Source organism: Erinaceus europaeus, chromosome 3 (genome assembly GCF_950295315.1).
Source record: "Erinaceus europaeus chromosome 3, mEriEur2.1, whole genome shotgun sequence".
In the NCBI taxonomy this organism is placed as follows: domain Eukaryota; kingdom Metazoa; phylum Chordata; class Mammalia; order Eulipotyphla; family Erinaceidae; genus Erinaceus; species Erinaceus europaeus.
In genome coordinates this window covers 43,190,628-43,217,687 of record NC_080164.1, presented here as the reverse complement: position 1 = coordinate 43,217,687, position 27,060 = coordinate 43,190,628, and the positions used below count along the sequence as shown (strand labels likewise).

At 43.4% G+C, this 27,060-nt stretch overlaps 1 protein-coding gene across 2 annotated transcripts; it reads left to right on the top strand.

Moving 5' to 3' along the window:
• Positions 1-38: 38 nt before the first annotated feature.
• On the top strand, positions 39-26,512 carry CCT7 (chaperonin containing TCP1 subunit 7). 2 transcript variants are annotated; one of them, XM_007523683.2, is made up of 12 exons: positions 39-197; positions 5,593-5,746; positions 8,690-8,796; positions 9,091-9,216; positions 10,983-11,035; positions 11,676-11,847; positions 12,706-12,870; positions 21,858-22,046; positions 23,076-23,173; positions 23,481-23,613; positions 24,446-24,652; positions 26,130-26,512. In XM_007523683.2, the coding sequence occupies exons 1-12, from the start codon at positions 192-194 to the stop codon at positions 26,349-26,351; spliced, it is 1,632 nt and encodes a 543-aa protein (XP_007523745.1). In that variant the 5' UTR covers positions 39-191; the 3' UTR covers positions 26,352-26,512. The 2 variants fall into 2 exon arrangements, with proteins under 2 accessions (XP_007523745.1, XP_060043061.1); XM_060187078.1 differs by lacking the exons at positions 39-197; positions 5,593-5,746; positions 8,690-8,796; positions 10,983-11,035 and having other exon boundaries at positions 9,155-9,216.
• Positions 26,513-27,060: the final 548 nt, after the last annotated feature.

Genomic DNA, 27,060 nt, shown 5'->3' with positions numbered 1-27,060 from the left:
ACCCCTCTAGCCACACCGACTCTGTGGTAGTGGACCATAGAGTGGCGGAAGTGGCCCGCCCTCTTCCTCTCCGGGACCAACGGCTTTGCGAAGCTTCCAGGGACTTCCCTAGCGCGGGGTATTGTGGGCTTGGCGGGCGGCCCTGACGCGGAGAAGCAGAGAAGTAGCGGGCCACTGACTCAGCTTCCAAAATGATGGTGAGTGGCCTCTTGGCTCATCCGTCAACATCCACTGCTATTTGCCTCGTGGCTAGCGCCGGCAGGCCAGAAATCACAAAGGCGAAGCCTTCCTTTTCCTCCTGGCTCTGTCCTTGCCGCGACCCCCAAGTGTTCCGGCGACCCCGGCCCACTCCGGCCTTGCTTGCCCGGGGCAGCGAGCGGCGGCCCTGGGTGATGGCGATGTGGGGCCCGCGGAGAGGCTCTGCGCGGGCAGGCGAGGGAATCCAGGTCCCAGGCTGCTTCAGGGCTGCGGACCCTCCTCGGGGACCGGGTTCTCCGCACTCCCCCCCGCCGCCCATCGTGATCCACGAGTGCGTGTTTCGCTTGCCGTGGCGAGGGGCGGCCGTGCCTTGGAAGCCTTGCCTGCCGCCTGGGGGGTTGAAGCTGGAAAGGGCAGAGGCAGCTTGGGGCCGAGCCGAGCCCGGGGTCTGCCCTGTCTGTGTCCGGTCCCCAGCGGTCTGGTTATGCGCAGAGGGGGACCCCTCCGCTCACCCTTCATTCCGCCGCTGTTCTCGTTCATTCATCGAGTACACTCGGTGCGCGCCCGGCTCCACAGGTGCGGGGAGACTTCCTTGGCCCCAGTGCCCACCCCGCCTGCCCCTCCGCTCGATACCTCTAGGTTTTCCCTAGTTAGTTGACCGCCTGATTCTGGGTCTTGCTTTCTGAAATTGTGGAGGAGCGAATCCGGGAGGCTCCCTGTGGCGCTTCCTCGCTACCCCGCCCTCCACGGCAGATGCTTTCCATGGGCCCCACGCTTCAAGTTGATGAGTAATCTAGCTCTTTCTTTCTTCCTGCCTCCCTTCCTTTCTTCTTTTTTAAATTTATTTAGTGGGTAGAGACAGCCAGAAATTGAGAGGGTAAGGGAAAACGAGGAGAGAGAGAGAGAGACGGACACTTGGCAGCACTGTTTCACTGCTCGAAAAGCTTTGCTCCGGGGGCTCGTCTTGGAGCATTGTGACAGGTGTGCTCCACCAGGTGCGCCACCAGCTGGCCCCTGCAGTGTCCAGGTTTTTGTAAGATTTTTTAATTTTATTTTTACCAGAGCGCTGTTCAGCTCTGGCTTATGGAGGTGCAGGGCATTGAACCAGGGACTTTAGAGCCCCAGGCATGAGAGTGTCTTTGTATAACCATTTTGCTATTTACCCCTGCCCTATTTTATTTATTTATTTGTTTGTTTTTCACTAGTGATACAATAATCATTAACAAGATTGTAAGATAACGGGTACAGTTCCATACAGTTCCCACCACCAAAGATCCGTGTTCCACCCCCTCCATTGGAAGCTTCCCTAGTTGTTCCTCTGGGATTATGGACCAAGGTGAAAGGTCTGTAATTGCTTCTCTGCTGGACATGGATGTTTTCAGGTTCATTCATACCCCTCAACCTGTTTCCATCTTTTCCTAGTGGTGTAGGGCTCTGGAGAGGTGAGACTTGGGGACACACTGGTGGTTGGTGAGGTTGTAGTTCAGCTTTTTATTTTTTGCTTTTTTAAGTTTTTATATTTTTCCTTTTTTGTTGTCCTTGTTTTTTATTGTAGTTATTGTTGTTACTGACAACAAAATCGTCATTGACAGAGAGACACCTGCAGACCTGCTTCATCTCCTGTGAAGCGACTCCCCTGCAGGTGGGGAGCCTGGGCCTCAAACCTGGATCCATACTCCGGTCCTTGAGCTTTGAGCCACGTGCGCTTAACCCACTGAGGGAGCCGGGCGGTGGCGCAGCGGGTTAAGTGCACATGGCTCAAAGCTCAGGGACAGGGCGTAAGGATCCCGGTTAGAGACCCCGGCTCCCCACCTGCAGGGGAGTCGCTTCACAGCAGGTGAAGCAGGTCTGCAGGTGTCTATCTTTCTCTCCCCCTCTCTGTCTTCCCCTCCTCTCTCCATTTCTCACTGTCCTATCCAACAGCAAGAACAACAGCAATAATAACGACGACAATCAAGGGCAACAAAAGGGAAAAGTAAATTAAATTTTTTTTTTTTAAAAAAAAAGGTTACTGAGAGGGGCCAGGTGGTGGCACACCTGGCTGAGCACACACATTACAGTGCGCAAGGACCCAGGTTTGAGCCCTCAGTCCCCACCTGCAGGGGGAAAGCTTTGCAAGCAGTGAAGCAGATCTGCAGGTGTCTCTATCTCTCTCCCTCTCTGTCACCCCCCTCCCTCTCAATTTCTGGCTGTCTCTATCGAATAAATAAATAAAGTTTTTTTTTTTAAAGGGTACTGAGATACTGCTCTCTACTCTGGGTAGTTTTGTGGGACTCACGACCTGTTTCAGCCTCTCAATGTAATTCAATTCTATGTTCTTGTTGCTGCCTCCTGAAAATTCTTCCTGCCTAGTAGGTCAAAATAACAGCTGTGAGGTGGTCAGTCTGCTCCTGAATGCCCTGTGAATCCAGCTTGTACCCAAGATAGAAAGAAACTTGACATTTATCTTACCTTCAAGACTGCCCTATTTGAGTAAATCATCCACACTTTTTTGTTCCTTCAGATATTGTGTACATTGGCAGTGTAGGGGTAACAACAGATAGTAAGCCACACAGAATGCCAGGGTTTGAAACTCAGGCTCAGCTACTTAGGTGTTTTGACTTTGAGCATGTTAACTTTGCAGCCCTCCACCTGTTCAAGTAGCCATAAAGAAAGTATTTATGAGGGAGTCGGGCTGTAGCGCAGCGGGTTAAGCGCAGGTGGCGCAAAGCACAAGGATCCCAGTTGGAACCCCCGGCGCCCCACCTGCAGGGGAGTCCCTTCACAAGCAGTGAAGCGGGTCTGCAGGTGTCTATCTTTCTCTCCTCTCTGTCTTCCCCTCCTCTCTCCATTTCTCTCTGTCCTATCCAACAACGACAATAACATTAATAACTACAACAATAAAACAAGGGCAACAAAAGGGAATAAATAAATAAAATAAATATTTTTTTTTTAAAAGAAAGTATTTATGAAATTAAAAGAGTTAATATTTATAAAATGCCCATAAGGTGGTAAGCCCTCAGCAAAGGTTAGCTATCCCTTTGAGTGGTTTCTTAAAGGTTTAAATCTTGACTCAGAAAACCCCTTACCAAGGGTCGGTGGACCACTGTGCTTGAGTTTTCTTGAGCTGACCCTGGTCTCATTCCTGGCTCTATTGACTTTACTTTTGGAAAGTGAAACCTCAGTCAGCAAGAAACCTTGTTATCATCAAATTGGAACCTGGTATTATTCTAGATGTGTTGTATGATTGGAAGAGAAGTAAAAGGGCCCTTTATTTATTTTTTTAATTTCTTTATTGGATTAATGTTTTATATTAGTCGAGAGTAAATACAGTAGTTTGTACATGCATAACATTTCTCAGTTTTCCACATAACAATTCAACTCGGCCCTCCTCTTCCTGTGTTCCAGGACCTGAACACACCCCCCCCACACCCCCCCGTCTTTGGTGCAATACACCAACTGCAGTCCAAATTTCTCCTTATTGTTTTCTCTTCTGATCTTGTTTTTCAACTTCTGCCTATGAGTATCCCTATGAGTGAGATACTCATATTCATCCTTCTATTTCTGACTTGTCTCACATTATTCCTTCAAGCTCCATCCAAGATGGACTGAAAACGGTGAAATCACCATTTTAATAACTGAGTAGTATTCCATTGTGTATCTATACCACAACCTACTCAGCCACTCATCTGTTGTTGGACACCTGGGCTGCTTCGAGGTTTTGGCTATTACAAATTGTGCTGCTATGAACGTATACACTGATCTTTTTGGATGGGTGTGTTTGCTTCTTTGAGATATATCCCCAGGAGAGGACTTGCAGGTTATAGGGTAGGTCCACTTCTAGTCTTCTGAGAGTTCTCCAGACTGCTGTACACAGAGGTTGGACTAATTTACATTCCCCTCCCCCAGCAGTGCAGGACAGTTCCTTTGTCCCCATAACCTCTCCAGCATATGTTGCTGCTCCTCTTTTTTTAAAAAATATATTTTTCCCCTTTTTGTTGCCCTTTTTTTTTTTTGTTTTTTTTTTATGTTGTAGTTATTGTTATTGATGTCATTGTTGGATAGGACAGAGAGAAATGGAGAGAGGTGGGGAAGACAGATGAGGAGAGAAAAATAGACACCTGCAGACCTGCTTTACCACCTGTGAAGCGACTCCCCTGCAGGTGGAAAGCTGGGGGCTCCAACTGGGCTCCTTATGACGGACGGTCTTTGCGCTTAGCGCCAGGTGCCCACTGCACTATCACCTGACCTCTGCTGCTCTTATGTATGACATTCTCACAGGTGTGAAGTGCTATCTCATTGTTGTCTTTATTTGCATTTCTCTGACAATCAGTGACTTGGAGCATTTTTTCATGTTTATTGGGAAAGACCTTTTAAATACAAGTTTTTAAGGAGGAGGAAGATCATTAAACTAAAATTTCAGGGCCACCCATCATACCCTTGGCAGACTATTGGATTCTGTTGTTTCTTGAGTTTGAGTAAAAATGAGTGAAGTTGAAAAGTAACATGGATAGAAACTAGACTTACTATAGCAGTGATCAGGGAGGTGATACAATGAGTAAAACTTTGGACTCATAAGCATAATCTTGAGTTTAGCCCCTCACATTGCATCTGTCAATGTAATGCTCTAGTTTAAGAAAAAAACAAAAAGGACCGTCCCCACATCCTGTGTCTTCACTAACTGCCATCCCTGGAGCCTTTTTTCTATAGGACATCTCCTTTACCCTACCAGCCATTCCTCTTGGGTCTACAAAGCATAGAAAACCTGAGTGAATTGAGTGTCAGATCAGTGCATTTCCAAAAAACATGCCAGCATTATTTTATTTGATGGTTTCCATTGATATTACACTTTATTTATTTTTGCCCTTTTGTTGCCCTTGTTTTATTGTCATAGTTATTCTTGTTATCTAGTTATTCTTGTTGGCTAGGACAGAGAGAAATGGTGGAGGGGAAGACAGACGGGGAGAGACACCTGCAGACCTGCTTCACTGCCTGTGAAGTGACTCCTGTGCAGGTGGGGAGCCGGGGGCTTGAACTGGGATTCTTACGCCGGTCCTTGCACTTCACTTAACCCACTGTGCTACTGCCCGACTCCCAACACTTTTTTTTTTTTTTTTAAATTAGAGCACAACAGCTCAGCTCTAGCCTATAGTGGTGCTGGGAATTGAACCTGGAACTTTGGATTCACAGGCATGAAAAGAACGTTACATAACCACTATACTATCTTCCCTGTCCAAAGTACCACTTTAAGTATATTTAACTGTTGAATTTTCAGCATTAAAAGCTGCTATGTATATTGTATCATGTGTGAACAAATCTAGGCGTCCTACAAAAGTTGTCCCAGAGTGGTAAAGCCAAAATGACAACAACAAAGTAAAATAAAACAAAAAACCCTAATTGTTATTTTCTCTCTAGCCCACACCAGTTATTCTGTTGAAAGAGGGGACTGATAGCTCCCAAGGCATTCCCCAGCTTGTAAGTAACATCAGTGCCTGCCAAGTGATTGCTGAGGCTGTCAGAACCACTCTGGGGCCCCGTGGCATGGACAAGCTCATTGTGGATGACCGAGGTAAGTGCAGGGTTTCTCTCATGGAGTGTTTGAAACTGGAAGAGATTAGCATCAGAAATCATACTGTATATAAGATCTCTGAGGATTTGCTTACAGTGAAGCTGTTCCCCACCATATATTGTCCTGAATTCTGAGCCATGCTGAGCCATGTGGGACTATGTGAGAAAATCTGAACTCAGGGGCTGATTGCCTCAGAAAGAGAGATGCACCTGTAAACATGAGCTAGAACTATTTGAAGTTGCCTGTGGTGGTTTTCTGTTATATCATTTGCCAAAACAAAGTGGTATTTCCTTTACTTTTTTTTTTTTTTTTAACCAAATCACTGGTCAGTTCTGGCTTATGGTGGTGCGGAGGATTGACCCTGGGACTTTGGAGTCTCATGCATGAGAGTCTCTTTGCATAACCATTATGCTATCTATCCCCCATCCTAATTTTTTTCATTAGTGATTTAATATTGATTTACAAAATTACAAGGTATTGAGTATAACTGTTTCTACCAACAGAGTTCTGGATCACCAATCCCTCTATTATAAGCTACAGCAGTTCTCCCAAGGTTGCAGATCAGCTAGTATTTCTTTTTTTTTTTTTTTTTCCCCCTCCAGGGTTATTGCTGAGCTCGGTGCCTGCACTATGAATGCACCGCTCCTGGAGGCCATTTTCTCCCCTTTTTGTTGGCCTTGTTGTTGTAGCCTTGTGGTTATTATTATTGCCGTTGTTGATGGTATTCGTTGTTGGATAGGACAGAGAGAAATAGAGAGAGGAGGGGAAGACAGAGGGGGAGAGAAAGATAGACACCTGCAGACCTGCTTCACCACTTGTGAAGCGACTCCCCTGCAGGTGGGGAGCCGGGACCTCGAACCGGGATCCTTACATGGGTCCTTGTGCTTTGCGCCACATGCACTTAACCCTCTGCGCCACTGCCCGACCCCCGATCAGCTGTTATTTCTACAACCATCTTGTCAATATTTAGCTCCTTCCCCACCCCACCCCTTTTTTTTTCTAGCAGATCACTGCTCGGTTCAGGCTTATGGTGGTGTGGGGAATTGAACCTGGGGCATTGGAGCCTCAGGCATGAGAGTCTGTTCACATAACCATTATGCTGCCTACCCTCACCCAAGGTCCCATCTTCTCTTCCTTTCCAGGTTATATACATAGACCTGTTATATTTATTTATTTTCCCTTTTCTTGCCCTTGTTTTTTTTTTTTTTTTTTTTTTGCTGTAGTAATTATTGTTATTGATGTTGTCATTGTTAGATAGGACAGAGAAAAATGGAGAGCAGAGGGGAATACAGAGAGGGGAAGAGAAAGATAGACCTTCACCACTTGTAAAGCGACTCCCCTGCAGGTGGGGAGCCAGGGGCTCAAACTGGCATCCTTACGCCAGTCCTTGCGCTTTGCGCCATGTGCACTTAACCTGCTATGCTACCGCCCGACTCCCCTTAAAATTTTTTTTTTTTTAATTTCTTTATTGGGGAATTAATTTTTCACATTCAACAGTAAATACAATAGTTTTGTACATGCATAACATTCCCCAGTTTAATTTTTTTTTAATTTTTATTATTGGATAAAGACAGAAATTGAGGGGGGGTGAGACAGAGAGACCTACATTCTGCTTCAGCACTTATCAAACTTTCCCCCACAGGTGGGGACAAGGGACTTGAACCCGGGTCCTGGAGCACTGTAGTGTGTGCACTTAACTGGGTGCACCACCACCTCGACCCAAGTAGAACATTTTCTACATCTGACTCATAGGCAGTCAGGAGTTCATGGTTTTTTTTTTTTAATATTTATTTATTCCCTTTTTGCCCTTGTTCTATTGTTGTAGTTATTGTTGTTATTGATGTCATTGTTGTTGGGTAGGACAAAGAGTAATGGAGAGAGATGGGGAAGAGAAAGATAGACACCTGCAGACTTGCTTCACCACTTGTGAAGCGACTCCTCTGCAGGTGGGTAGCCAGGGGCTTGAATCAGGATCCTTATGCCAGTTATGCCACCTATGCTTAACCTACCACACTGACTCTTTTTTTTTTTTTTTGCCTCCAGGGTTATTGCTGGGGCTCGGTGCCGAATTCACTGCTCCTGGAGACCATTTTTCCCCCTTTTGTTGCCCTTGTTTTTTAACATTGTTATGGTTATTATTGTTGTTGTTGCTGTCTTAGATAGGACAGAGACAAATGGAGAGGGGGGAGAGAAAGATAGACATCTGCAGACCTGCTTCACTACCTGTGAAGCTGCTCCCCGTGCTTTGTACCACATGTGCTTAACCCTCTGCACTACTACCGACTCCCTAATTTTTTTAAATACTTATTTATCCCCTTTTGTTGCCCTTGTTGTAGTTATTGTTGTTACTGATGTTCATTGTTGTTGGATAGGACAGAGAGAAGTAGAGAGAAGAGGGGAAGACAGGGGGAGAGAAAGAGACACCTGCAGACCTACTTCACCGCCTGTGAAGTGACTTCCCCTGCAGGTGGGGAACTGGGGCCTGGAACCTGGCTCCTTATACCGGTCCTTGTGCTTTGCACCTTTTTTTTTTTTTTTAAAGACTTGAGAGAGAGAGAGCCAGGTTATCACTCCGGCACATGTAATGCCAGAGATCAAACTTGGGACCCTCTGCTTGAGAGTCTAAAGCTTCTTCCAATATACTACTTCCCAGTCTGCAGAACTTTATATATAGAGCTTGACACTATTTAAAATGGTTAGATTGGTATTTCTCCCCTCCCCCTCTGCTGCTCTACTCCAAATCCAACTAGAAGATAGACTTTTAGAAAGGGTCTTCTTGGTCATGGGTAGATAGCATAATGGTTATGCAGAGAGCCTCTCATGTTTGAGGCTCCAAGGTCCCAGGTTTAATCCCCACAGCAACATAAACCAAAGCTGAGCAGTTCTCTGGTGAGGGGGGGAAAAAAGATCTTTAAATTTACTTTGTGTGTGTTTCTTCTTAAGGCAAAGCAACAATTTCTAATGATGGGGCCACAATTTTAAAACTCCTTGATGTCGTCCATCCTGCAGCAAAGACTCTAGTGGACATTGCCAAATCCCAAGATGCTGAGGTAGGAAAAGCAAGCCTGTATGTTATTTTTTATATTAACTTCTAGGGACTGGGAGATAGCTCACCTGGTACAGTGCACACTGCTATGCCCGGGATCTGGGTTGCAACCCCATGCAAAAGGGGAGTTTTACTAGTAGTGGAGCAGTGTTAGGGTTTATCTGTCTGTCTCTGTGTTTCACTATCACTTCACTAAGGGGAGTCTAAGTATGTGGTGGAAAAGATTTATTGATTTATTTACGGGGACTTTATCCCTGTAAAAGAGAAACATGTAAATTTTGCTGTCATTCTTTTGCAGGTTGGTGATGGCACCACCTCAGTGACCCTGTTGGCTGCAGAGTTTCTGAAGCAGGTGAAACAATATGTGGAAGAAGGTTTGCACCCACAGATTATCATTCGAGCTTTCCGCACTGCCACCCAGTTGGTACGCAAGTACTGGATAACTTGGCTTTCAGAAATCTTGGGTCTTACTTAATCCCATTAAACTTTGAGTTTCCAAGTAGACCATCAGGTAGTTAGTTATATTGTAGACTTTCAATAGGGAAACCTATTTTTGTTGTTGTCAAGCATCTTATGGCATATGTTGATTTTGCTTTTAATAATAATCTGTGACTTAGGGCAAGTCACTGCTAGACCTTACTCCCCCCCCCCCTTTTATCAGTTTGGGAGGGGGGAGTGATTTTAGGAAATTCTTTTGAGAAGAAACAAAAATTAACATACAAATTTGCTATTAATGTTTAGTTTTGGGCAGAGGGGAGACAGCATAATGGTTATGCAAACAGACGCTCAGGCCTGAGGCTCCACAGAGTCCCAGGTTCAATCCCCCGCACCACCATAAGCCAGAGCTGAACAGTGCTCTGGTTAAAAAAAAAATATATATATATATATATATATACGTATTAATGTTTAGTTTATAGAATACTAGAAATTATGGGAGTTGGGAGGTAGTGCGGCTGGTTAAGTGTACATGACACAAAGCGCAAAGGACCCATGTAAGGATCCCGATTCGAGCCCCTGGCTCCCCACCTGCAGGGGAGTCGCTTCACAAGTGGTGAAGCAGGTCTGTAGGTGTCTATCTTTCTCTCTCCCTCTCTGTCTTCCCCTCCTCTCTCCATTTCTCTCTGTCCTATACAACAATGACATCAACAATAATAACTACAACAGCAATAAAAACTATAAGGGCAACAAATAGGAAATAAATTAATGTTTAAAAAAATAAAAATATTGGATCGGGCAGTAGCTCAGCAGGCTAAACACGTGGTGCGAAGCAAGGACCAGCAGAAGGATCCCGGTTTGAGCCCCTGGTTCCCCACCTGCAGGGGAGTCGCTTCACAGGCAGTGAAGCAGGTCTGCAGGTGTCTATCTTTCTCTCCCCCTCTGTGTCTTCCCCTCCTCCATTTCTCTCTGTCCTATCCAACAGTGACGACATCAGTAACAACAATAATAACTACAACAGTAAAACAACAAGGGAATAAATGTTTTTTTAAAAGAATACTAGAAATTATCATAGGTATTTTCCATAAACCAGAGGTTTGACCTAATCCAATGTCACACTTGTTTCTACTCATTTGTTTTAGTGTATTACCTATATCATCAGAGCTAAATTCTGGAAGTGAAATGCTACTGCTTCAGAACTATGCATACTCTGCCTTTCCATATTTTGGGGTCTTCTAAACTATTAAAATTTTCTGCACAACTACAGCTTTAAAATACTGTTTCATCCATAGGGTAGAAATGTTTAGGGCAGGTAGTGGTGCCTATGGTAGAGCATACATGTTATAGTGCGTGAGGATCCAGGTTCAAACCCCTGCACACAAGTATTGGAGCAGCACCAGAGACATCTCTTTGTTCGTCTATCTCTTCTTTCTCTGTCTCTATCAAGTAAAGATTTGAGAATAAACAGATTAGGGATTAGCAAGAGAAATTAGGATTCCTTTAATTTCTCTTTTTTTGTTTTTATTAGTGAGTTCATAGTAAATTAACAGGATGGTAAGATAACAGGTACAATTCCATACAGGTCCCACCACCAGAGTTCTATGTCCCATCCCCTCCCAATGGAAATTTCCCTATTCTTTATCCCTCTGGGAAGGACCAAAATTCTTTATGGGGTACAGAAGGTGGAAGGTCTGGCTTCTGTAATTGTTTTAGTTTCTCTTTTAACATGAGACACTCAATTCTTTCTTTTGGCAGGCAGTTAACAAGATCAAAGAGATAGCTGTGACTGTGAAGAAGGAAGATACAGTGTAAGTTTGTGGTAGCCTTAGAATCTTGACTTCCTTTGGCTAAATTTGATACAGAAACATTTGATTCCTGTGTTGTTTTGTGGTAATATGTTTATTAATTCCTTGGCATGCATAAATTTCCCAGTTTTCCATAAGACAATACAACTCACAGTAGGTCCTCTGTCATCCTTCTTGGACCTGTATTCTCCCCACCCACCCACCCCAGAGTCTTTTACTTTGGTGCGATACACCAATTCCAGTTCAGGTTCTACTTGTGTTTTCTTTTCTGATCTTGTTTTTCAACTTCTGCCTGAGAGTGAGATCATCCCGTATTCATCCTTCTGTTTCTGACTTATTTCACTTAACATGAATTTTTCAAGGTCCATCCAAGATTGCCTGAAAACGGTGAAGTCACCATTTTTTGTAGCTGAGTAGTATGCCCCCATCTTTTGTAGCACAAAAAAAATTAGAATAGTTTAAAAACTGTCATGTATAAGGCTTTTTGTAATTACTATTTGTCATTGATAATCTTTCCATACCATACAGACGGTAAAATTAGTCACATGCAAGTTTATTATACTGTCTAGAACCTCCTGGTTGCAATAGAATCCGACAAGGATTTTTTCAAGGTCTAATGCAGGTCTCACCTTTGTGTCCCAAGGGAGCAGATGAAGCTGCTAGAAAAGTGTGCCATGACTGCTCTGAGCTCCAAGCTGATCTCCCAGCAGAAAACCTTCTTTGCTAAGATGGTGGTGAATGCAGTGATGATGCTGGATGATCTGCTGCAACTTAAAATGATTGGAATCAAGAAGGTGCAGGGTGGAGCTCTAGAGGTAAGCCTGCTGTGTCTTCCTTGAAGTTGCATGCTTTTACATTGACCGTTCAGACAGCGTGCTGTAGAAAGAAAGCATGCATTAGAGCTAGAGTGAAAGTGCATTGAACTTAGCTAGGAGGGGCTCATACCTTGAAGCATTCTGTTTGACCCCCAGTACCATGAGTGCAACATGGACAGCACCAAAGAGAACTGGTATATTGAACTTGGGACCTCATGCTTTACTTTTTTCTTTGAAAATATTTTTTTAAATTTTTTATTTATAAAAAGGAAACACTTGACGAAAAGGATAAGAGGGGTGCAACTCCACACAGTTCCCACCACCAGAACTCCGTATCCCATCCCCTCCCCTGATAGCTTCACTATTCTTTATCCCTCTGGGAATATGGACCCAGAGTCATTATGGGGTGCAGAAGGTGGAAGGTCTGGCTTCTGTAATTGCTTCCCTGTGGAACGGACCTCATTCTATCAAGTTCTGCACTGTATTCACCAAGCTACCTTCAGGCATGGGAAGAAGTGGCTTTTGATAATGCAACAATCTCTTCATATGGCTGACCCAAACTCATGCCTGGCCTCCACCACATTGAAGTAAGTTCCAGTGCTGTGGTATCCCTACCAGAAATTAAGCCAAGGGCCTCATACATGGAAGGGATGTTGACTACCTGCGAAGTTACCTCCCTCAACCCCAGAAGAAGTTTTGTATTGTCCCCCACCCCCTTTGTGGTAACAAGTAATGTATTACAACAGTAAAATAAGACCATGTTTCACACAGGTTCATGAGAATGGACCTGTATTCATTTGGTATGCTGTTAGCTTACCTTCATCTCATGCTAATACTGAACTGTTTTGTTTTAAACAGGAATCACAGTTGGTAGCTGGTGTTGCATTCAAGAAGACTTTTTCTTATGCTGGGTTTGAAATGCAGCCTAAAAAGTACAATAATCCGATGATTGCCCTTTTAAATGTTGAGCTTGAGCTGAAAGCTGAAAAGGATAATGCCGAAGTCAGAGTCCACACAGTTGAGGTAGGCCCCTCTGGTAGTGATATAAAAATGGACAGCTTTTGAGGATCTGAGTGGTGGTGCACCTGGTTAAGTGTACACACTACGATGCACAAGAACCAGGGTTCAAGCCCCCAGTCTCCACTTGCAGAGGAAAGCTTCACAAGTCGTGAAGTAATGCTGCTCCCCTTTATTTCAATTTCTCTCTGTCCTATCAGGTAAAATAAGTAAAGATTAAGAAGCTAAAGAAAGAAAGAAAGAAGCTTTTTAAGTCATGTAGACAAGTGGCCTTCTTGAGCCCAGGCTCCTTTTGGGTCCCTTTTCTCACTCTATACTCCCCTGTAAGACCTGAGATTTGGGTAAGGCAGGCCTATAATAATCACCAGGGAATGAACTTGTAGGGGATTTGCAGCAGTCCACCTGATTTTGATTCCTCTATTTTTTGAGGGTAGGTGTGGCCTTTTTTTTCTAAACTAGGTCTCACACTGCTGGGACAGGTGTGCTCCCATCACTAACACTATCAAAGTTTTTTTAAATTTTTTATTATAAAATAGAAATATTGTCAAGACTATAGGATAAGAGGGATATATCTCCACACAATTCCCACCACCAGAACTCTGTATCCAATAGCTTCCCTCTTTATCCCTCTGTGTGTATGGACCCAGGGTCATTGTGGGATGCTGAAGGTGGAAGGTCTGGCTTCTGTAATTGCTGCCCCACTGAACATAGGCATTGGCAGGTTGATCCATACTCCCAGCCTGTCTCCCTAGTGGGGCAGGGATCTGGGGAAGCGAGGCTTGAGGACACATGGTGGGGTCGTCTGCCCAGAGAAGTCAGCTTGATGCCATGGTAGCATCTGGAACCTGTTGGCTGAAAAAGAGTTAAGATATAAGCAGAAGAAATTGTTGAAAGTGTTTTTTTGTTTTTGTTTTTTTTTTTTGTAGTAGCAGTGCCACACAGCTGTGAGCAGGTACTCCTGGACAATGTATCTGTAATACAGAATGACCTTCGGGAACTCCTTGAGTGCAGTCCCTATGGGGGGGAGAGCAGAATTCATCCAGGATAAACTACTTCTCATACCTTACTAGTGCCAGCTCTGGAGTAGGTCCTGGCCCTAGGGTTTTTCTTCTTTTATTATATTTATTAATTGGATAGAGACAGCCAGAAATCAAGAGGGAAGGGGATGCTAGGGAGAGAGAAGGGACACTTGCAACAATGCTTCCCCTTACAGGTGAGGACCAGGGACTCAAAACCTGGGTCCTTACGTATTATAGCATGTGCACTCAGCCAGATGTGCCACCACCCAGCCCCGTTAGGGTTACTTTCTGCTTTCATGTTTTAATGCTTTATATTGTCTCAGTTTCCTGAGAAGCTGTCTACCACTTTTATTTTATTTTTTCTGGCAGAACTTTCTTTTTTTATTATTTTTTTGTTTAAGGAAGGATTAACAAAACCATAGGGTAGGAGGGGTACAACTCCACACAATTCCCACCACCCAATCTCCATATCCCACCCCCCTCCCCTGATAGCTTTCCCATTTTCCATCCCTCTGGGAGCATGGACCCAGGGTCATTGTGGGTTGCAGAAGGTAGAAGGTCTGGCTTCTGTAATTGCTTCCCCGCTGAACATGGGCGTTGACTGGTCGATCCATACTCCCAGTCTGCCTCTCTCTTTCCCTAGTAGGGTGGGTCTCTGGGGAAGCTGAGCTCCAGGACACATTGGTGGGGTCTTCAATCCAGGGAAGCCTGGCCAGCATCCTGATGTCATCTGGAACCTGGTGACTGAAAAGAGTTAGCATATGAAGCCAAACAAATTGTTGAGCAATCATGGACCCAAAGCTTGGAATAGTGGAGAGGAAGTGTTAGGGGGGTACTCACTGCAAACTCTAGTGTACTTCTGCTTTCAGGTATATATTTTGCAGTAGTTTATAGATACCTGTGAAGATATGCTCTCTCACAGAAACTGGTGTATATCTAAGTTTTGGGACTTTGTTAGAAAGTGAACCACCTGAGATGAAATTAGAGTATACTATGAAAGGAAAGGTCTCACCCGAGTAATGAAGCTGAAGGGTTGTCATTCCACATGTGAAGTCTCTGGACACAGTCTGAAGTGAAGCATGTTGAGGTGGCAAGCGTTGCGTTGGTTATTATTATTATTTTTTTAATTTCTTTATTGGGGAATTAATGCTTTACATTCAACAGTAAATACAATAGTTTGTACATGCATAACATTCCCCAGTTTCCCATTTAACAATACAACCCCCTCTATGTCATTTATCATCCTTCATGGACCTGTATTCTCCCCACCCACCCACCCCAGGGTCTTTTACTTTGGTGCAATACGCCAATTCCATTTCAGATTCTACTTGTGTTTTTTTTTTTGTTTGTTTGTTTGTTTGTTTTAGGCAAGTATAAACCTATGGGACTACATCAAATTAAAGAGCTTCTGTACAGCAAAAAAAACCAATATCCAAATAATGAGACCCCTCACAGAATGGGAGAAGATAATATAATAATTACAGGGAATAAAACGTGTAAAACAAAAGAATCCATTCAAGTCACAGATAGTTTAACAGAGTTTAATTCAAAGCAGAAAAATATTTTCATAATATTTTCTGTAGATGCATGGAACACAGAGAAAATAAGAAATAGCATAATCATACCCATATAGACCCTTATAGTGGATATCTGAGACTGTGAAGGTATTAAACTAGGTTTAAATTATGGTAGCATAAATAAGGACAAATTATATACCTGAAAGCAAAAGTGCACAATAGTCTGCAGTGAATCAATAAATGAAGAAAGCAAGTAGAAAGATTTAAAAAGACACCATAAAGTTCATAATGAAATAGTTACTACTTAGACCTACATAACCTCCTCACCTACTTCTTTTTTTTTTTTTTAATTTATTTCTTTATTGGGGAATTAATGTTTTACATTCAACAGTAAATACAATAGTTTGGACATGCATAACATTCACCAGTTTCCCATTAACAATACAACCCCCACTATGTCATTTATCATCCTTCATGGACCTGTATTCTCCCCACCCACCCACCCCAGAGTCTTTTACTTGGGTGCAATATGCCAATTCCATTTCAGGTTCTACTTGTGTTTTCCTTTCTGATCTTGTTTTTCAACTTCTGCCTGAGAGTGAGATCATCAAATATTCATCCTTCTGTTTCTGATTTATTTCACTTAACATGATTTTTTCAAGGTCCATCCAAGATGGGCTGAAAACAGTGAAGTCACCATTTTTTACAGCTGAGTAGTATTCCATTGTGTATATATACCACAACTTGCTCAGCCACTCATCTGTTGTTGGACACCTGGGTTACTTCCAGGTTTTGGCTATTACAAATTGTGCTGCCCAGAACATATGTGTACACAGAACTTTTTGGATGGATGTGTTGGTTCCTTAGGATATATCCCCAGGAGAGGAATTGTAGGGTCATAGGGTAGGTCCATTTTTAGCCTTGTGAGAGTTCTCCAGACTGTTCTCCACAGAGGTTGGACCAATTGACATTCCCACCAGAAGTGTAGGAGGGTTCCTTTGACCCCACACCCTCTCCAGCATTTGCTGCTGTTACCTTTTCTGATGTATGACATTCTCACAGGAGTGAAGTGATATCTCATTGTTGTCTTGATTTGCATTTCTCTGACAGAGACTTAGAGCATTTTTTCATGTTTCTCGGCCTTTTGGATCTCTCCTGTGGTGAATATTCTGTCCAAGTCCTCCCCCCATTTTTGGATGGGGTTATTTGTTGTCTTATTGTTGAGTTTGGCAAGCTCTTTATATATGTTGGTTATTAAACTCTTGTCTGATGTATGGCATGTAAAAATCTCCAATTCTGTGAGGTGTCTCTTTGTTTGGGTAGTGGTTTCTTTTGCTGTGAAGAAGCTTTTTAATTTGATGTAGTCCTATAGGTTTATACTTGCCTTAGTCTTCTTTGTAATTGGATTTGTTTTATTGAAGATGTCTTTAAGATTTATGCAGAAAAGAGTTCTGCCAATATTTTTTCTAAGTATCTGATAGTTTGTGTTCTAACATCGAAGTCCTTGATCCACTTGGAATTTACTTTTGTATTTGGTGAAATACAGTGGTTCAGCTTCATTCTTCTGCATGTTTGAACCCATTGTTTCCAACACCATTTGTTGAAGAGACTGCTTTCCCCATTGAATAGTCTGGGCCCCTTTGTCAAAGATTAGATTCCATAGGTGTGGGGCCTCATTTCTGGGCTCTCAATTCTATTCCACTGGTCAGTGTGTCTATTCATGTTCCAGTACCAAGCAGTTTTGATGACAGCAGCCCTATAATGTAGTTTGAGACCTGGGAGTGTGATGCCTCCAGTTCTGTTCTTTTTTCTCAAGATTGTTTTGGCAATTCTAGGTCTTTTCTGGCTCCACATAAACATTTGTAGCATTTGTTCTATTCTCCTAAAAAATGTACTTGGGATCTTGATGGGGATAGCATTAAATTTGTAGATGGCTCTGGGTAGTATATTCATTTTGATGTTGTTAATTCTTCCAACCCATAAACATGGAATATCTTTCCATTTCTTTGTGTCTTTTTCAATTTCTTTGAGTAGTGACTTATAATTTTCAGTATACAAGTCTTTCACTTGGTTAGATTTACTCCTAGATATTTTATTGTTTTTGTTGCTATAGTAAAAGGAATTAATTTCTGGATTTCAATTTCTTCTAACTTAGTGTTTGCATAGAGGAATGTCACTGACTTTTGAATGTTAATTCTGTAGCCTGACACATTACTGTATTGCCTGATGATTTCCAAAAGCTTCTTGCTGGAGTCCTTAGGTTCCATGTATACTATCATGTCATCTGCAAATAAGGAGAGTTTGACTTCTTCTCTTCCAATTTGTATCCCTTTAATTCCTTGCTCCTGCCTGATTGCTATGGCAAGAACTTCCAACACTCTATGTTGAATAGTAATGGTGATAGTGGGCATCCCTGTCTAGTACCTGATCTGAGTGGAAATGCTTCCATTTTTTCACCATTGAGTATGATGTTGGCTGTAGGTTTGCTATATATAAACTCCACTATCTTCAGGAATTTTCCATCTATTCCCATTTTTTGTAGTGTTTTGATCATAAAGGGATGTTGTATTTTGTCAAAAGCTTTCTCTGCATCTATTGATATGACCATGTGGTTTTTGGTCTTGCTTTTGTTGATGTGGTGGATCACATTAATTGATTTACGTATATTAAACCAACCTTGCGTGCCTGGGATAAACCCCACTTGGTCATGATGAACAATCTTTTTGATATACTGCTGTATCCGGTTGGCTAGAATTTTGTTCAATATTTTCGCATCTATGTTCATCAGAGATATTGGTCTGTAGTTTTCTTTTTTGGTTGTGTCCCTGTCTGCTTTTGGTATCAGGGTGATGTTGGCTTCATAGAAGCTGGCAGGGAGTATTCCAGTGTCTTCAATCTTCTGGAAGACTTTTAAAAGTAGAGGTATTAGTTCTTCTTTGAAGGTTTTGTAGAATTCATTTGTAAAACCATCTTTTCCAGGACTTTTATTTTTGGGGAGATTTTTGATAACTGTTTCAATTTCATTAGCTGTGATGGGCCTGTTCATGTTATCCATTTCCTCTTTACTTAGTTTTGGAAGTTGGTAGGTGTCTAGGAAATCATCCATTTCTTCCAGGTTCTCTAGCTTGGTGGCATATAGTTGTTCATAGAAGCCTCGCATGATATGTTGAATTTCTGTGGTGTCTGTTGTGATATCTCCTCTTTCATTTACTATCCGATTTATTTGGGTCTTCTCCCTTTTTGTTTTGTGAGTCTGGCTAAAGGTTTGTCGATTTTGTTTACTCTTTCGAAGAACCAACATTTACTTTCATTGATCTTTTGTATGGTTTTCCTATTCTCAATGTTATTTGTTTCTGCCCTACCTTTAGTGATTTCTGTCCTTCTGGTTGCTTTAGGATTCCTTTGTTGTTCTCCTTCTAGGTCTTTAAGATGTGAAATCAGGCTGTTTATTTGTGCTTTTTCTTGTTTCCTAATGTGTGCTTGTATAGCTATGAACTTCCCTCTTAGGACTGCTTTGGCTGTGTCCCAAATATTTTGATAGCTTGTGTCTTCATTTTCATTGAACTCTCGAAACATTTTGATTTCTTTCTTGATTTCCTCTTTGACCCAGAAGTTGTTAAGAAGTGTACTGTTGAGCTTCCACATTTTGGGACTGTTACTAATCTTTTGTTGATTATTAAGTGTTAGTTTAATTCCACTGTGGTCTGAGAAGATGCTTGGGATGATTTCAGTGCTCTTGAATTGGCTGATGCTGTCTTTGTGGCCTAACATATGGTCTATCCTTGAGAATGATCCATGTGGATTTGAGTAGAATGTGTATTCCAGTTTCTTGGGATGAATGACTCTGAAAATGTCCAATAGTTCTAGTTTATCTATCTCTTCATTTAGCTCCCTTATGTCTTTACTGATTTTCTTCCTGGATGATCTGTCAAGCTGAGATAGTGGGGTGTTGAAGTCCCCTACTATGATTGTGTTACTGTTAATATATTGCTGTAGCTCTTTCAGTAGATGGCTTCTCATTGGGTGCATAGATATTAATAATTGTTAAGTCCTCTTGATTGACTGATCCTCTGAGCATTAAGTAGTGTACATTCCTATCTTTTTTAATCTTATCTATTTTAAAGTCCATCGTGTCAGATATGAGAATAGCTGTTCCTGCCCTTTTTTGTGGGCCATTGGCTTGTATGATAGTTTTCCATCCTTTCACTTTAAGTCTGTGTTTGTCTTGTTGAGTAAGGTGGGTTTCCTGTAGACAGCATGTTGTTGGATTGTGTTTTCTGATCCATCTTCCTACTCTGTGTCTTTTAATAGGTGAATTCAGGCCATTGACATTTATTGATATCAAAGATTGAAGATATTTTAACGCCATTCTTGTAGAGTTTTAGAGTGTTTTGATATATGGCCTATTTGTGGTGGTCTGGTTGTTTATAGGAGACCTTTCAGAACTTCTTTCAGGGCAGGCTTGGTGATGGTTGCTTCCTTCAACTGTTGCTTGTCTGAGGTTTGGATGCTTCCATCTAGTCTGAATGACAGTCTAGCAGGATATAATCTTCTTGGCTGAAAGCCTTTCTCATTGAGCACTCTATAGATATCTTGACAGTCTCTTCTGGCCTGTAGCGTTTGTATGGAGAAGTGTGCTGCTAATCTTAAGTGTTTTCCTTTGTAGGTGACTCTTTGTTTTTCTCTTGCAGCCTTGAGGATCCTTTCTTTATCCTTATTCCTTTCCATTCTAAGTATGATATGTCTTGGTGTCTTTAAGTCTGTGTTAATTCTGTTTGGGACCCTCTGGGCTTCTTGAATCTTTATGTCTTTTGATTTTGTCTAGACTAGGGAAGTTTTCAGCTATTATGGCCCAGAAAATGCTTTCTTCCTCTCCTTCTCTTTCTTCCTCTGGTATGCCAATAATGCGTATATTGTTTCTTTTGAAGTCATCCCATAGGACTCTGTTGTTGTTTTCAGCATCTCTTAATCTCTTTTTGAGATCTCTTACTTCTTTTTTAGTTGTCTCTAATTCATCCTCAGTCTTGCCAATTCTGTCTTCAGCCTCATTTATTGTAGTCTCTCTGCCCTCTACTGTTTTCTGGAGTTAATCTATTTTGTTGCCCTGCTCTAATACTGTTTTAGCCTGTTCAGCTAGTTGCATTCTTAGCTCAGCGATTTCAGCTTTCAGCTCTCTAATAACCATGAGATAATTAGTATTTTCTTCCATATTCTCATTTGTTGTTCCTGTATTTCTGATTACAATTTTTTCAAATTCTTTACTCACTCCTGTGATTATTTCCTTAGCTAATGTTTGGATGTTGAACTCGTTATTTTGTGCTTCACCCTCTGGAGGACTTTGAACTCGTTGTTTTGTGCTTCACCCTCTGCAGGACTTTTAGCTGGACTCTTGTACTTATTCGATTCTCCAATATTTTTTCTTGTTTTTTTTTTTTATTATCTTTATTGGATAGAGACAGAAATCGAGAGGGTAGGGGAGATAGGGAGAAAGAGAGACACCTGCAGCCCTGCTTCACCACTTGCAAAGCTTTCCTTCTGCAGGTGGGGACCGGGGGCTTGAACCTGTGTCCTTGTGCACTGTAACATGCGTGCTCAACCAGGTGCGCCACCACCCGGCCCCCTTTCTTGTTGTTTTAACCATTTTATATATTATGTTATGAGTTCCCTTTATCAGTACTTTTCAAATTATTGATCACTATTGCCTGGATTGACTTGTGTCTTAGTAAGTTAATTAAAGGGTTCACAGTGGTGGAAGTTAACAGTTGTTTCAATTTAAATCTCTGAGTTGGAGCTCAGTGGTTTAAAAGCCTTTTTTTTTTCCTTCCCTGGAGGCTATGGGAGCCTGAGGGCTTTTAGACTATCAATAGGCTTCAGCTTAATCACTGACTCCTGACCAAGAGATAAAGCAGGGTGTGGCAGAGATAATCCAGTGGTTATGCAAAGAGACTTTCACAGCCCCTCAGTTATGCCACTGTGGTATAGGTCTTCTCCTGAGTTTCCCGGTTAGATCTCTGTCCCCCGGCGGCGTCCCTCCCTGTCGCTGCTCCAGATTCTGAGGGCAGTAGCAATGGAGACTCAGAGTTGCACTTGGTGAGTCTCTGGGGAGTCCTCTCCTCCCTTAAGCTGTCCCCTTGTTGGTGGAGCAGACTGGAGGTGGTGTCTCAACTGATAAACTGCTAAACTGTTAGCAGTCACTTAATCTCTCCTTAGGCTCCTCTCTCCTCTCTGTCACCAGCCACACGTGTTTGTACTCACCGGTGATTTACTGGGTTCCTGTGGTCATTCTAATCCTGTCTTGTTTTGGTCCCGGGTGGTCTCCTTTGGTATTCCTAGTTGATCTGGGAGAGGAGAGGAGAGAAAGTGATCTGCTGCTCGTAGCTCTGCCTCCGGAAGTCGAATCCTGTCTACCACTTTTAGTCACTGTGTGTACTTACCACCTTTATTTGGGTCTTTTTAGGATTATCAGGCAATTGTTGATGCTGAGTGGAACATTCTCTATGACAAGCTAGAAAAGATCCACCGATCTGGAGCCAAAGTTGTCTTGTCCAAACTCCCCATTGGGGATGTGGCCACCCAGTACTTTGCGGACAGAGACATGTTCTGTGCTGGCCGAGTGCCAGACGAAGATCTGAAGAGGACAATGATGGTAACCAAACTGACAGACTTGGGCTGCTTGTTGGTCTTTATGTTCCTAGAGGGATTTTCATTTACTCCTGGTGTGCTGACTAGAATGACATGCGAATACATCCTTGTCTTAGCACTGCCACAGACCTCCAGTTTCATTGTACATGTATTCAGTGTGGAACCTGCTTTGAAGTTAGTCTAATCAAAACAAGTTAGGAAGAATACCTGGTTTGTACAGAAACTAGCAGTAATGTAATTAACTAGACGAGCAAGTTCAAATGTAACTATTTCCAGCCAAGTTTTCTCCCCCTTTTTTGAACATGTCACAAAAAGTGCTAATATATTCAGTTACACCCATTCTGAGTTCAGTTTTTAATCTCAGAGCACACTACTTTGGGGCAGGGAGTGTTGGTTAAAGCAAAAGTTCCCTATCTGCATTTTATTTATGTATTTCTTAATTATTGGACAGTTGAGAGGGGAAAGGAAAATAGGGAGAGAGACCTGCAGCACTGCTCCACTACTTGTGAGGGTTGGCCCCTTCTGTTGGAGACTAAACTCTTGAACCTGGATTTTTTTTTATTTTATTTTATTTTATTTTTTGCATCCAGGGTTATCACGGGCTCAGTGCCAGCACTACGAATCCACTGCTCCCGGATGCCGTTTTTCCCATTGGGGAGCTGGGGGCTCGAATCGGGATCCTTATGCCAGTCCTTGTGCTTTGTGCCATGTGCACTTAACCCACTGTGCTACCGCCCAGCCCCTTGAACCTGGATTCTTGTGCTCTGCCAGGGGCACCACTTTTCCGACCCTGCCTATCTCCTTTTGACTGGGCCTATTTGCCCTTCATGTCTTAATTCTATTTTGTTTTCTACTGTTGGTGGATGGAAGCATCACCTCAAGGTCAGGGCAGAGGGTCAGCTCCCCAGGGCAGTGTGCTCTCAGTCACCATGGCACTCAGCAGAGGAATTGGTATGATACCATCTGGCAGGAAACTAATTTCTGGCTTCAAGTGAGCCTTTACTGTTTAATGCTCTTGTCTTGTGCCCCTCAGGCCTGTGGAGGCTCAATCCAGACCAGTGTAAATGCTCTGTCAGCAGATGTGCTGGGCAGCTGTCAGGTCTTTGAAGAAACCCAGATTGGAGGTGAAAGGTAAGACCTGAGCCCCTATTGACTAATCTCACAAAACCTACCTGAATCTGGTCTACTATCTTTTGGGTGTATTATATTTATGATGCTTCCCTCTCCCCGCTCCCCTTGACTTTTGGAGCATAAGAACATAGATATTTGGAACATGGGCATTTCAGAAATGAAAAAAGTCGAGTTGGGTCTAAAGTGTAGTATAGCACCATACCTTCCCAAGAACATGTCTTCAAGGGTAGAATTGGAGAAACTTAGGAACAGAAGAATAGCTGGCTGTTGGCAGCAAAGGGCTCATGTGTGTGATTTGACTTTGTAGGTACAATTTTTTCACTGGTTGCCCCAAGGCCAAGACCTGCACCATCATTCTCCGAGGTGGCGCTGAGCAATTTATGGAGGAGACAGAACGCTCCCTGCACGATGCTATCATGATTGTCAGGAGGGCCATAAAGGTACAGAGCTGGGAGCTCCCAACCTGCCTGCATAACCTCTACTTCCTAAGCTGAAGTGGTCCTGGATTTGTATGATGCTTCCTGGCCAATAAAACCTTTCCTTCCCTCGCGGTGTATGAGCCCTGCTATACCCCACAAATCAGAGAAACTAACCCTTGGTTTCAAAATGGGCCTTAAGGTTAAAGCCTACTATTGTGAGCAGAGGAGTGGATACAGTCACCTAGCCCAGGGAGTATGCTAGTGCCCTCAAGCTACAGGTGACCATGAAGATGATGAGAAAGCATAAGCTTCACCAGATTGAAGTTGGCATACAGACAGAAGGGCACATCAGAATTTGTTCAAGCTTAGGATAAGAGAAGGGATGTGAAGGGGCCGTCTGGTGGTACACCTGGTTAAGCATACATATAACAGTGCTCAAGGATCCAGGTGTCTCTCTATTTCTCCCCCCCTTTTTTATTTATTACTATCTTTATTGGACAGAGATTGCCAAAAATGGAGAAGAATGGGGGAGACAGAAAGTGGGACAGAGACACCTGCAGCACTGCTTCACCACTTTTAAGCTTCTTCCCTGCAGGTGGGGACTGGGGGCTTGAACCCATCTTTGCACACTGTAACACATGCTCAACCAGGTGCTCCACTACCAGACCTGTTTCTTCCCCTTGATTTCTCTGTCTCTATTCAATAATAAATAATTTAAAAAGAGAAACAGAAGGAATGTAAACCTGTGAACCAGCCCACTTCTATTCTGGAGAACCTGTTGAGTGGCCCAGCCTAACTGGCTAGAGCTTGGACCAGGAATCTGCTTGCATTGAGAATTGTCTGGTCTCTGCAGAATGACTCAGTGGTCGCTGGTGGTGGAGCCATTGAGATGGAGCTCTCCAAGTACTTGCGGGATTACTCCAGGACCATTCCAGGGAAACAGCAGCTGTTGATTGGGGCATATGCCAAGGCCTTGGAAATTATCCCACGCCAGCTGTGTGACAATGCTGGCTTCGATGCCACAAACATCCTAAACAAGTTGCGAGCTCGGCATGCCCAGGTGAGTTCTCTCCTCAGGGTTCAGGGCCTGGGTGGAGAGGGTGAGATCTGAGTGTGAGCCATACTTACTTAAGCTCTTGTGTGCTAGGCCTACATGGCAAGACTGAGATTCAGTGTGGTGCCAACGAATGGCCTTTACTAGGGGCAGAGAGAAAGCCACTGTGCTGGGACTAGAAGTCCCGGGGTTTCTTCAGTTCTACCAAGGGTCTGATCCTCCAGTGAGGAAGCCTGCGACCCTGTGCTGTGGTTTCTTTGAGCCCTGCTGACATTCATTCAGTCCTGCTGTGGCTCTGCATCCTTCAACTTGTGATCTCTGAAAAATTGTTCGCCTGGGGGGCTGGGTGGTAGTGCATCATGTTAAGCGCACATGGTGCAAAGCACAAGGGCCAGCTTAAGGAAGGATCCCGGTTCGAGCCCCCAGCTCCTTACCTGCAGGGGCTTGCTTCGCAAGTGGTGAGGCAGGTCTGTAGGTGTCTTTCTCTCCTCTTCTGTCTTCTCAATCTCTCTCCATTTCTCTCTGTCCTATCTTAACAACAACAGCTATGACAATAGTAACTACAACAAGGACAACAAAATGGGAAAAAATGGCTTCCAGGAGCACAGGAGTACAGGCGCCGAGCCCCAGCGATAACCCTGGAGGCAAGGAAGAAAAAAATGTTCATCTGCCTTTTTATAGCAGTTGTTTGTTTAGAGGTGTTCAGTGCTAGGCACTGTAACTGCACCACATACTGACTGACTTGATTCTGAGTTGTCTTGATTTTCCATTAGTAATGAGGGTGGGAGTGGATGTTGAAGTACTGAGATGATAAATGAGAGAAAGTACCGGAAGTGTTTGCCTTGAGAACTGTTGTTTGTTGTGTATAGCCCTCAAGTGACCTGAGGCTGAGGCCTCCCAGAAACACAGCAACTTGCCTGGAAGAGAGTCTTGTATTTTTATGTGATCACCATGTGGAAGCTTTAAAGAATGTGGTTGGGGCTAGGGGTAGATAGCATAATGGTTATGCAAACAGACTTTCATACCTGAGGCTCCAAGGTCCCAGCTTCAATCCCCTGCACCACCATAAGCCAGAGCTGAGTAGTGCTCTGGTTGGAAAGAAAAAGAAAGGATGTGGTTGGGGTCTGGGTGGTGGGCACCTAGGTTCAAGTGCCCAGCCCCACCTGCAGGGAGAAAACTTCGCAAGGAGTGAAGCAAGGCTGCGGTTATCTCTCTGGTTTTTTCTCTCTCTCTATGCCCCCTCCCTTTCAATTTCTCTCTATTCTAAAAAAATTTTTTTTAATTATTATTTTTTTATTGGTTGGCAGGGGTGGGAAAAGAATGATACTTGCACACTCCTGTTGTATTATAGATGTTGTCTTTCTCAGAGAAATGCTGGCAAGTTCAGTCTAGAAGTTCTTAACAGTTCAAGTCTTTTTTAGAATGTGCAAAAAGAAATATGGGAACAGTTCCTTATGACCTTCCTTCCTTCCTGCTCTTTCAGGGGGGCATGTGGTATGGGGTGGACATCAACAATGAGGACATTGCTGACAACTTTGAGGCTTTCGTGTGGGAGCCAGCTATGGTGCGGATCAACGCCCTGACTGCAGCCTCCGAAGCTGCGTGCCTTATCGTGTCGGTAGATGAAACCATCAAGAATCCTCGATCAACAGTGGATGCTCCCCCAGCTGCTGGCCGGGGCCGAGGTCGTGGCCACCCTCATTAAGAGGCACTCTACTCCTCACAAGGGCTGGCAGGCTGGCTGGTTGGCTGTACAGGGTGCTTCCTCCCTTATCTTGATTAATTGGTATTACAAGGAAGGGGTAGTAATGGGCTCACTCTGTTGTCACTGGAGGTTATTTAATAAAACTTAAAACTTAGAATTCACATTCCAAAGTATTTTAGCGTATTAGTATTATTCATAAATGTTGTCTTGGCTGCTGCTTAGGAGTTTTGGTTTTATAAACATTTACCTGACAGGTAGGAAAGGAAATCACCTTCTCTCCTGTTGTGCTGAGTCTTCAACAGCCTGTAGTTGTTTCCAGGCAGAGAGTGGGTTTACTTTGTCAGTGGGAGGTTCTGCCTGACTGGTCCCTGTGCAGAAGTTTCATCTCAGTTATTGTTTTGGTCCCAGAAGTGACTAGGAAACATGGAGGCACTTCCTTTTCTTCTGGCATTGTCTGGTGTGGCCTTCTCCTAGGTAGGCACTATTCCCAAGACTTGGTTTCTGAGCCCCAGTGTATATGCTATATTGCCTTGTCTAACCTTCCTGCCTCTAATCTTTGGACTGAGTCTTTTGGTTCTCTATAAAGATTTTGAGGTTAAGGGCCACTAGGGCCTTTATTTTTTAATTGCTACCAGGGCTCCCAGCAGCGACATCTCCCCCCCCCCCCCCAATAGACTGAGGGCTTAACTCCAGTCTTTGTGTGTAGTGA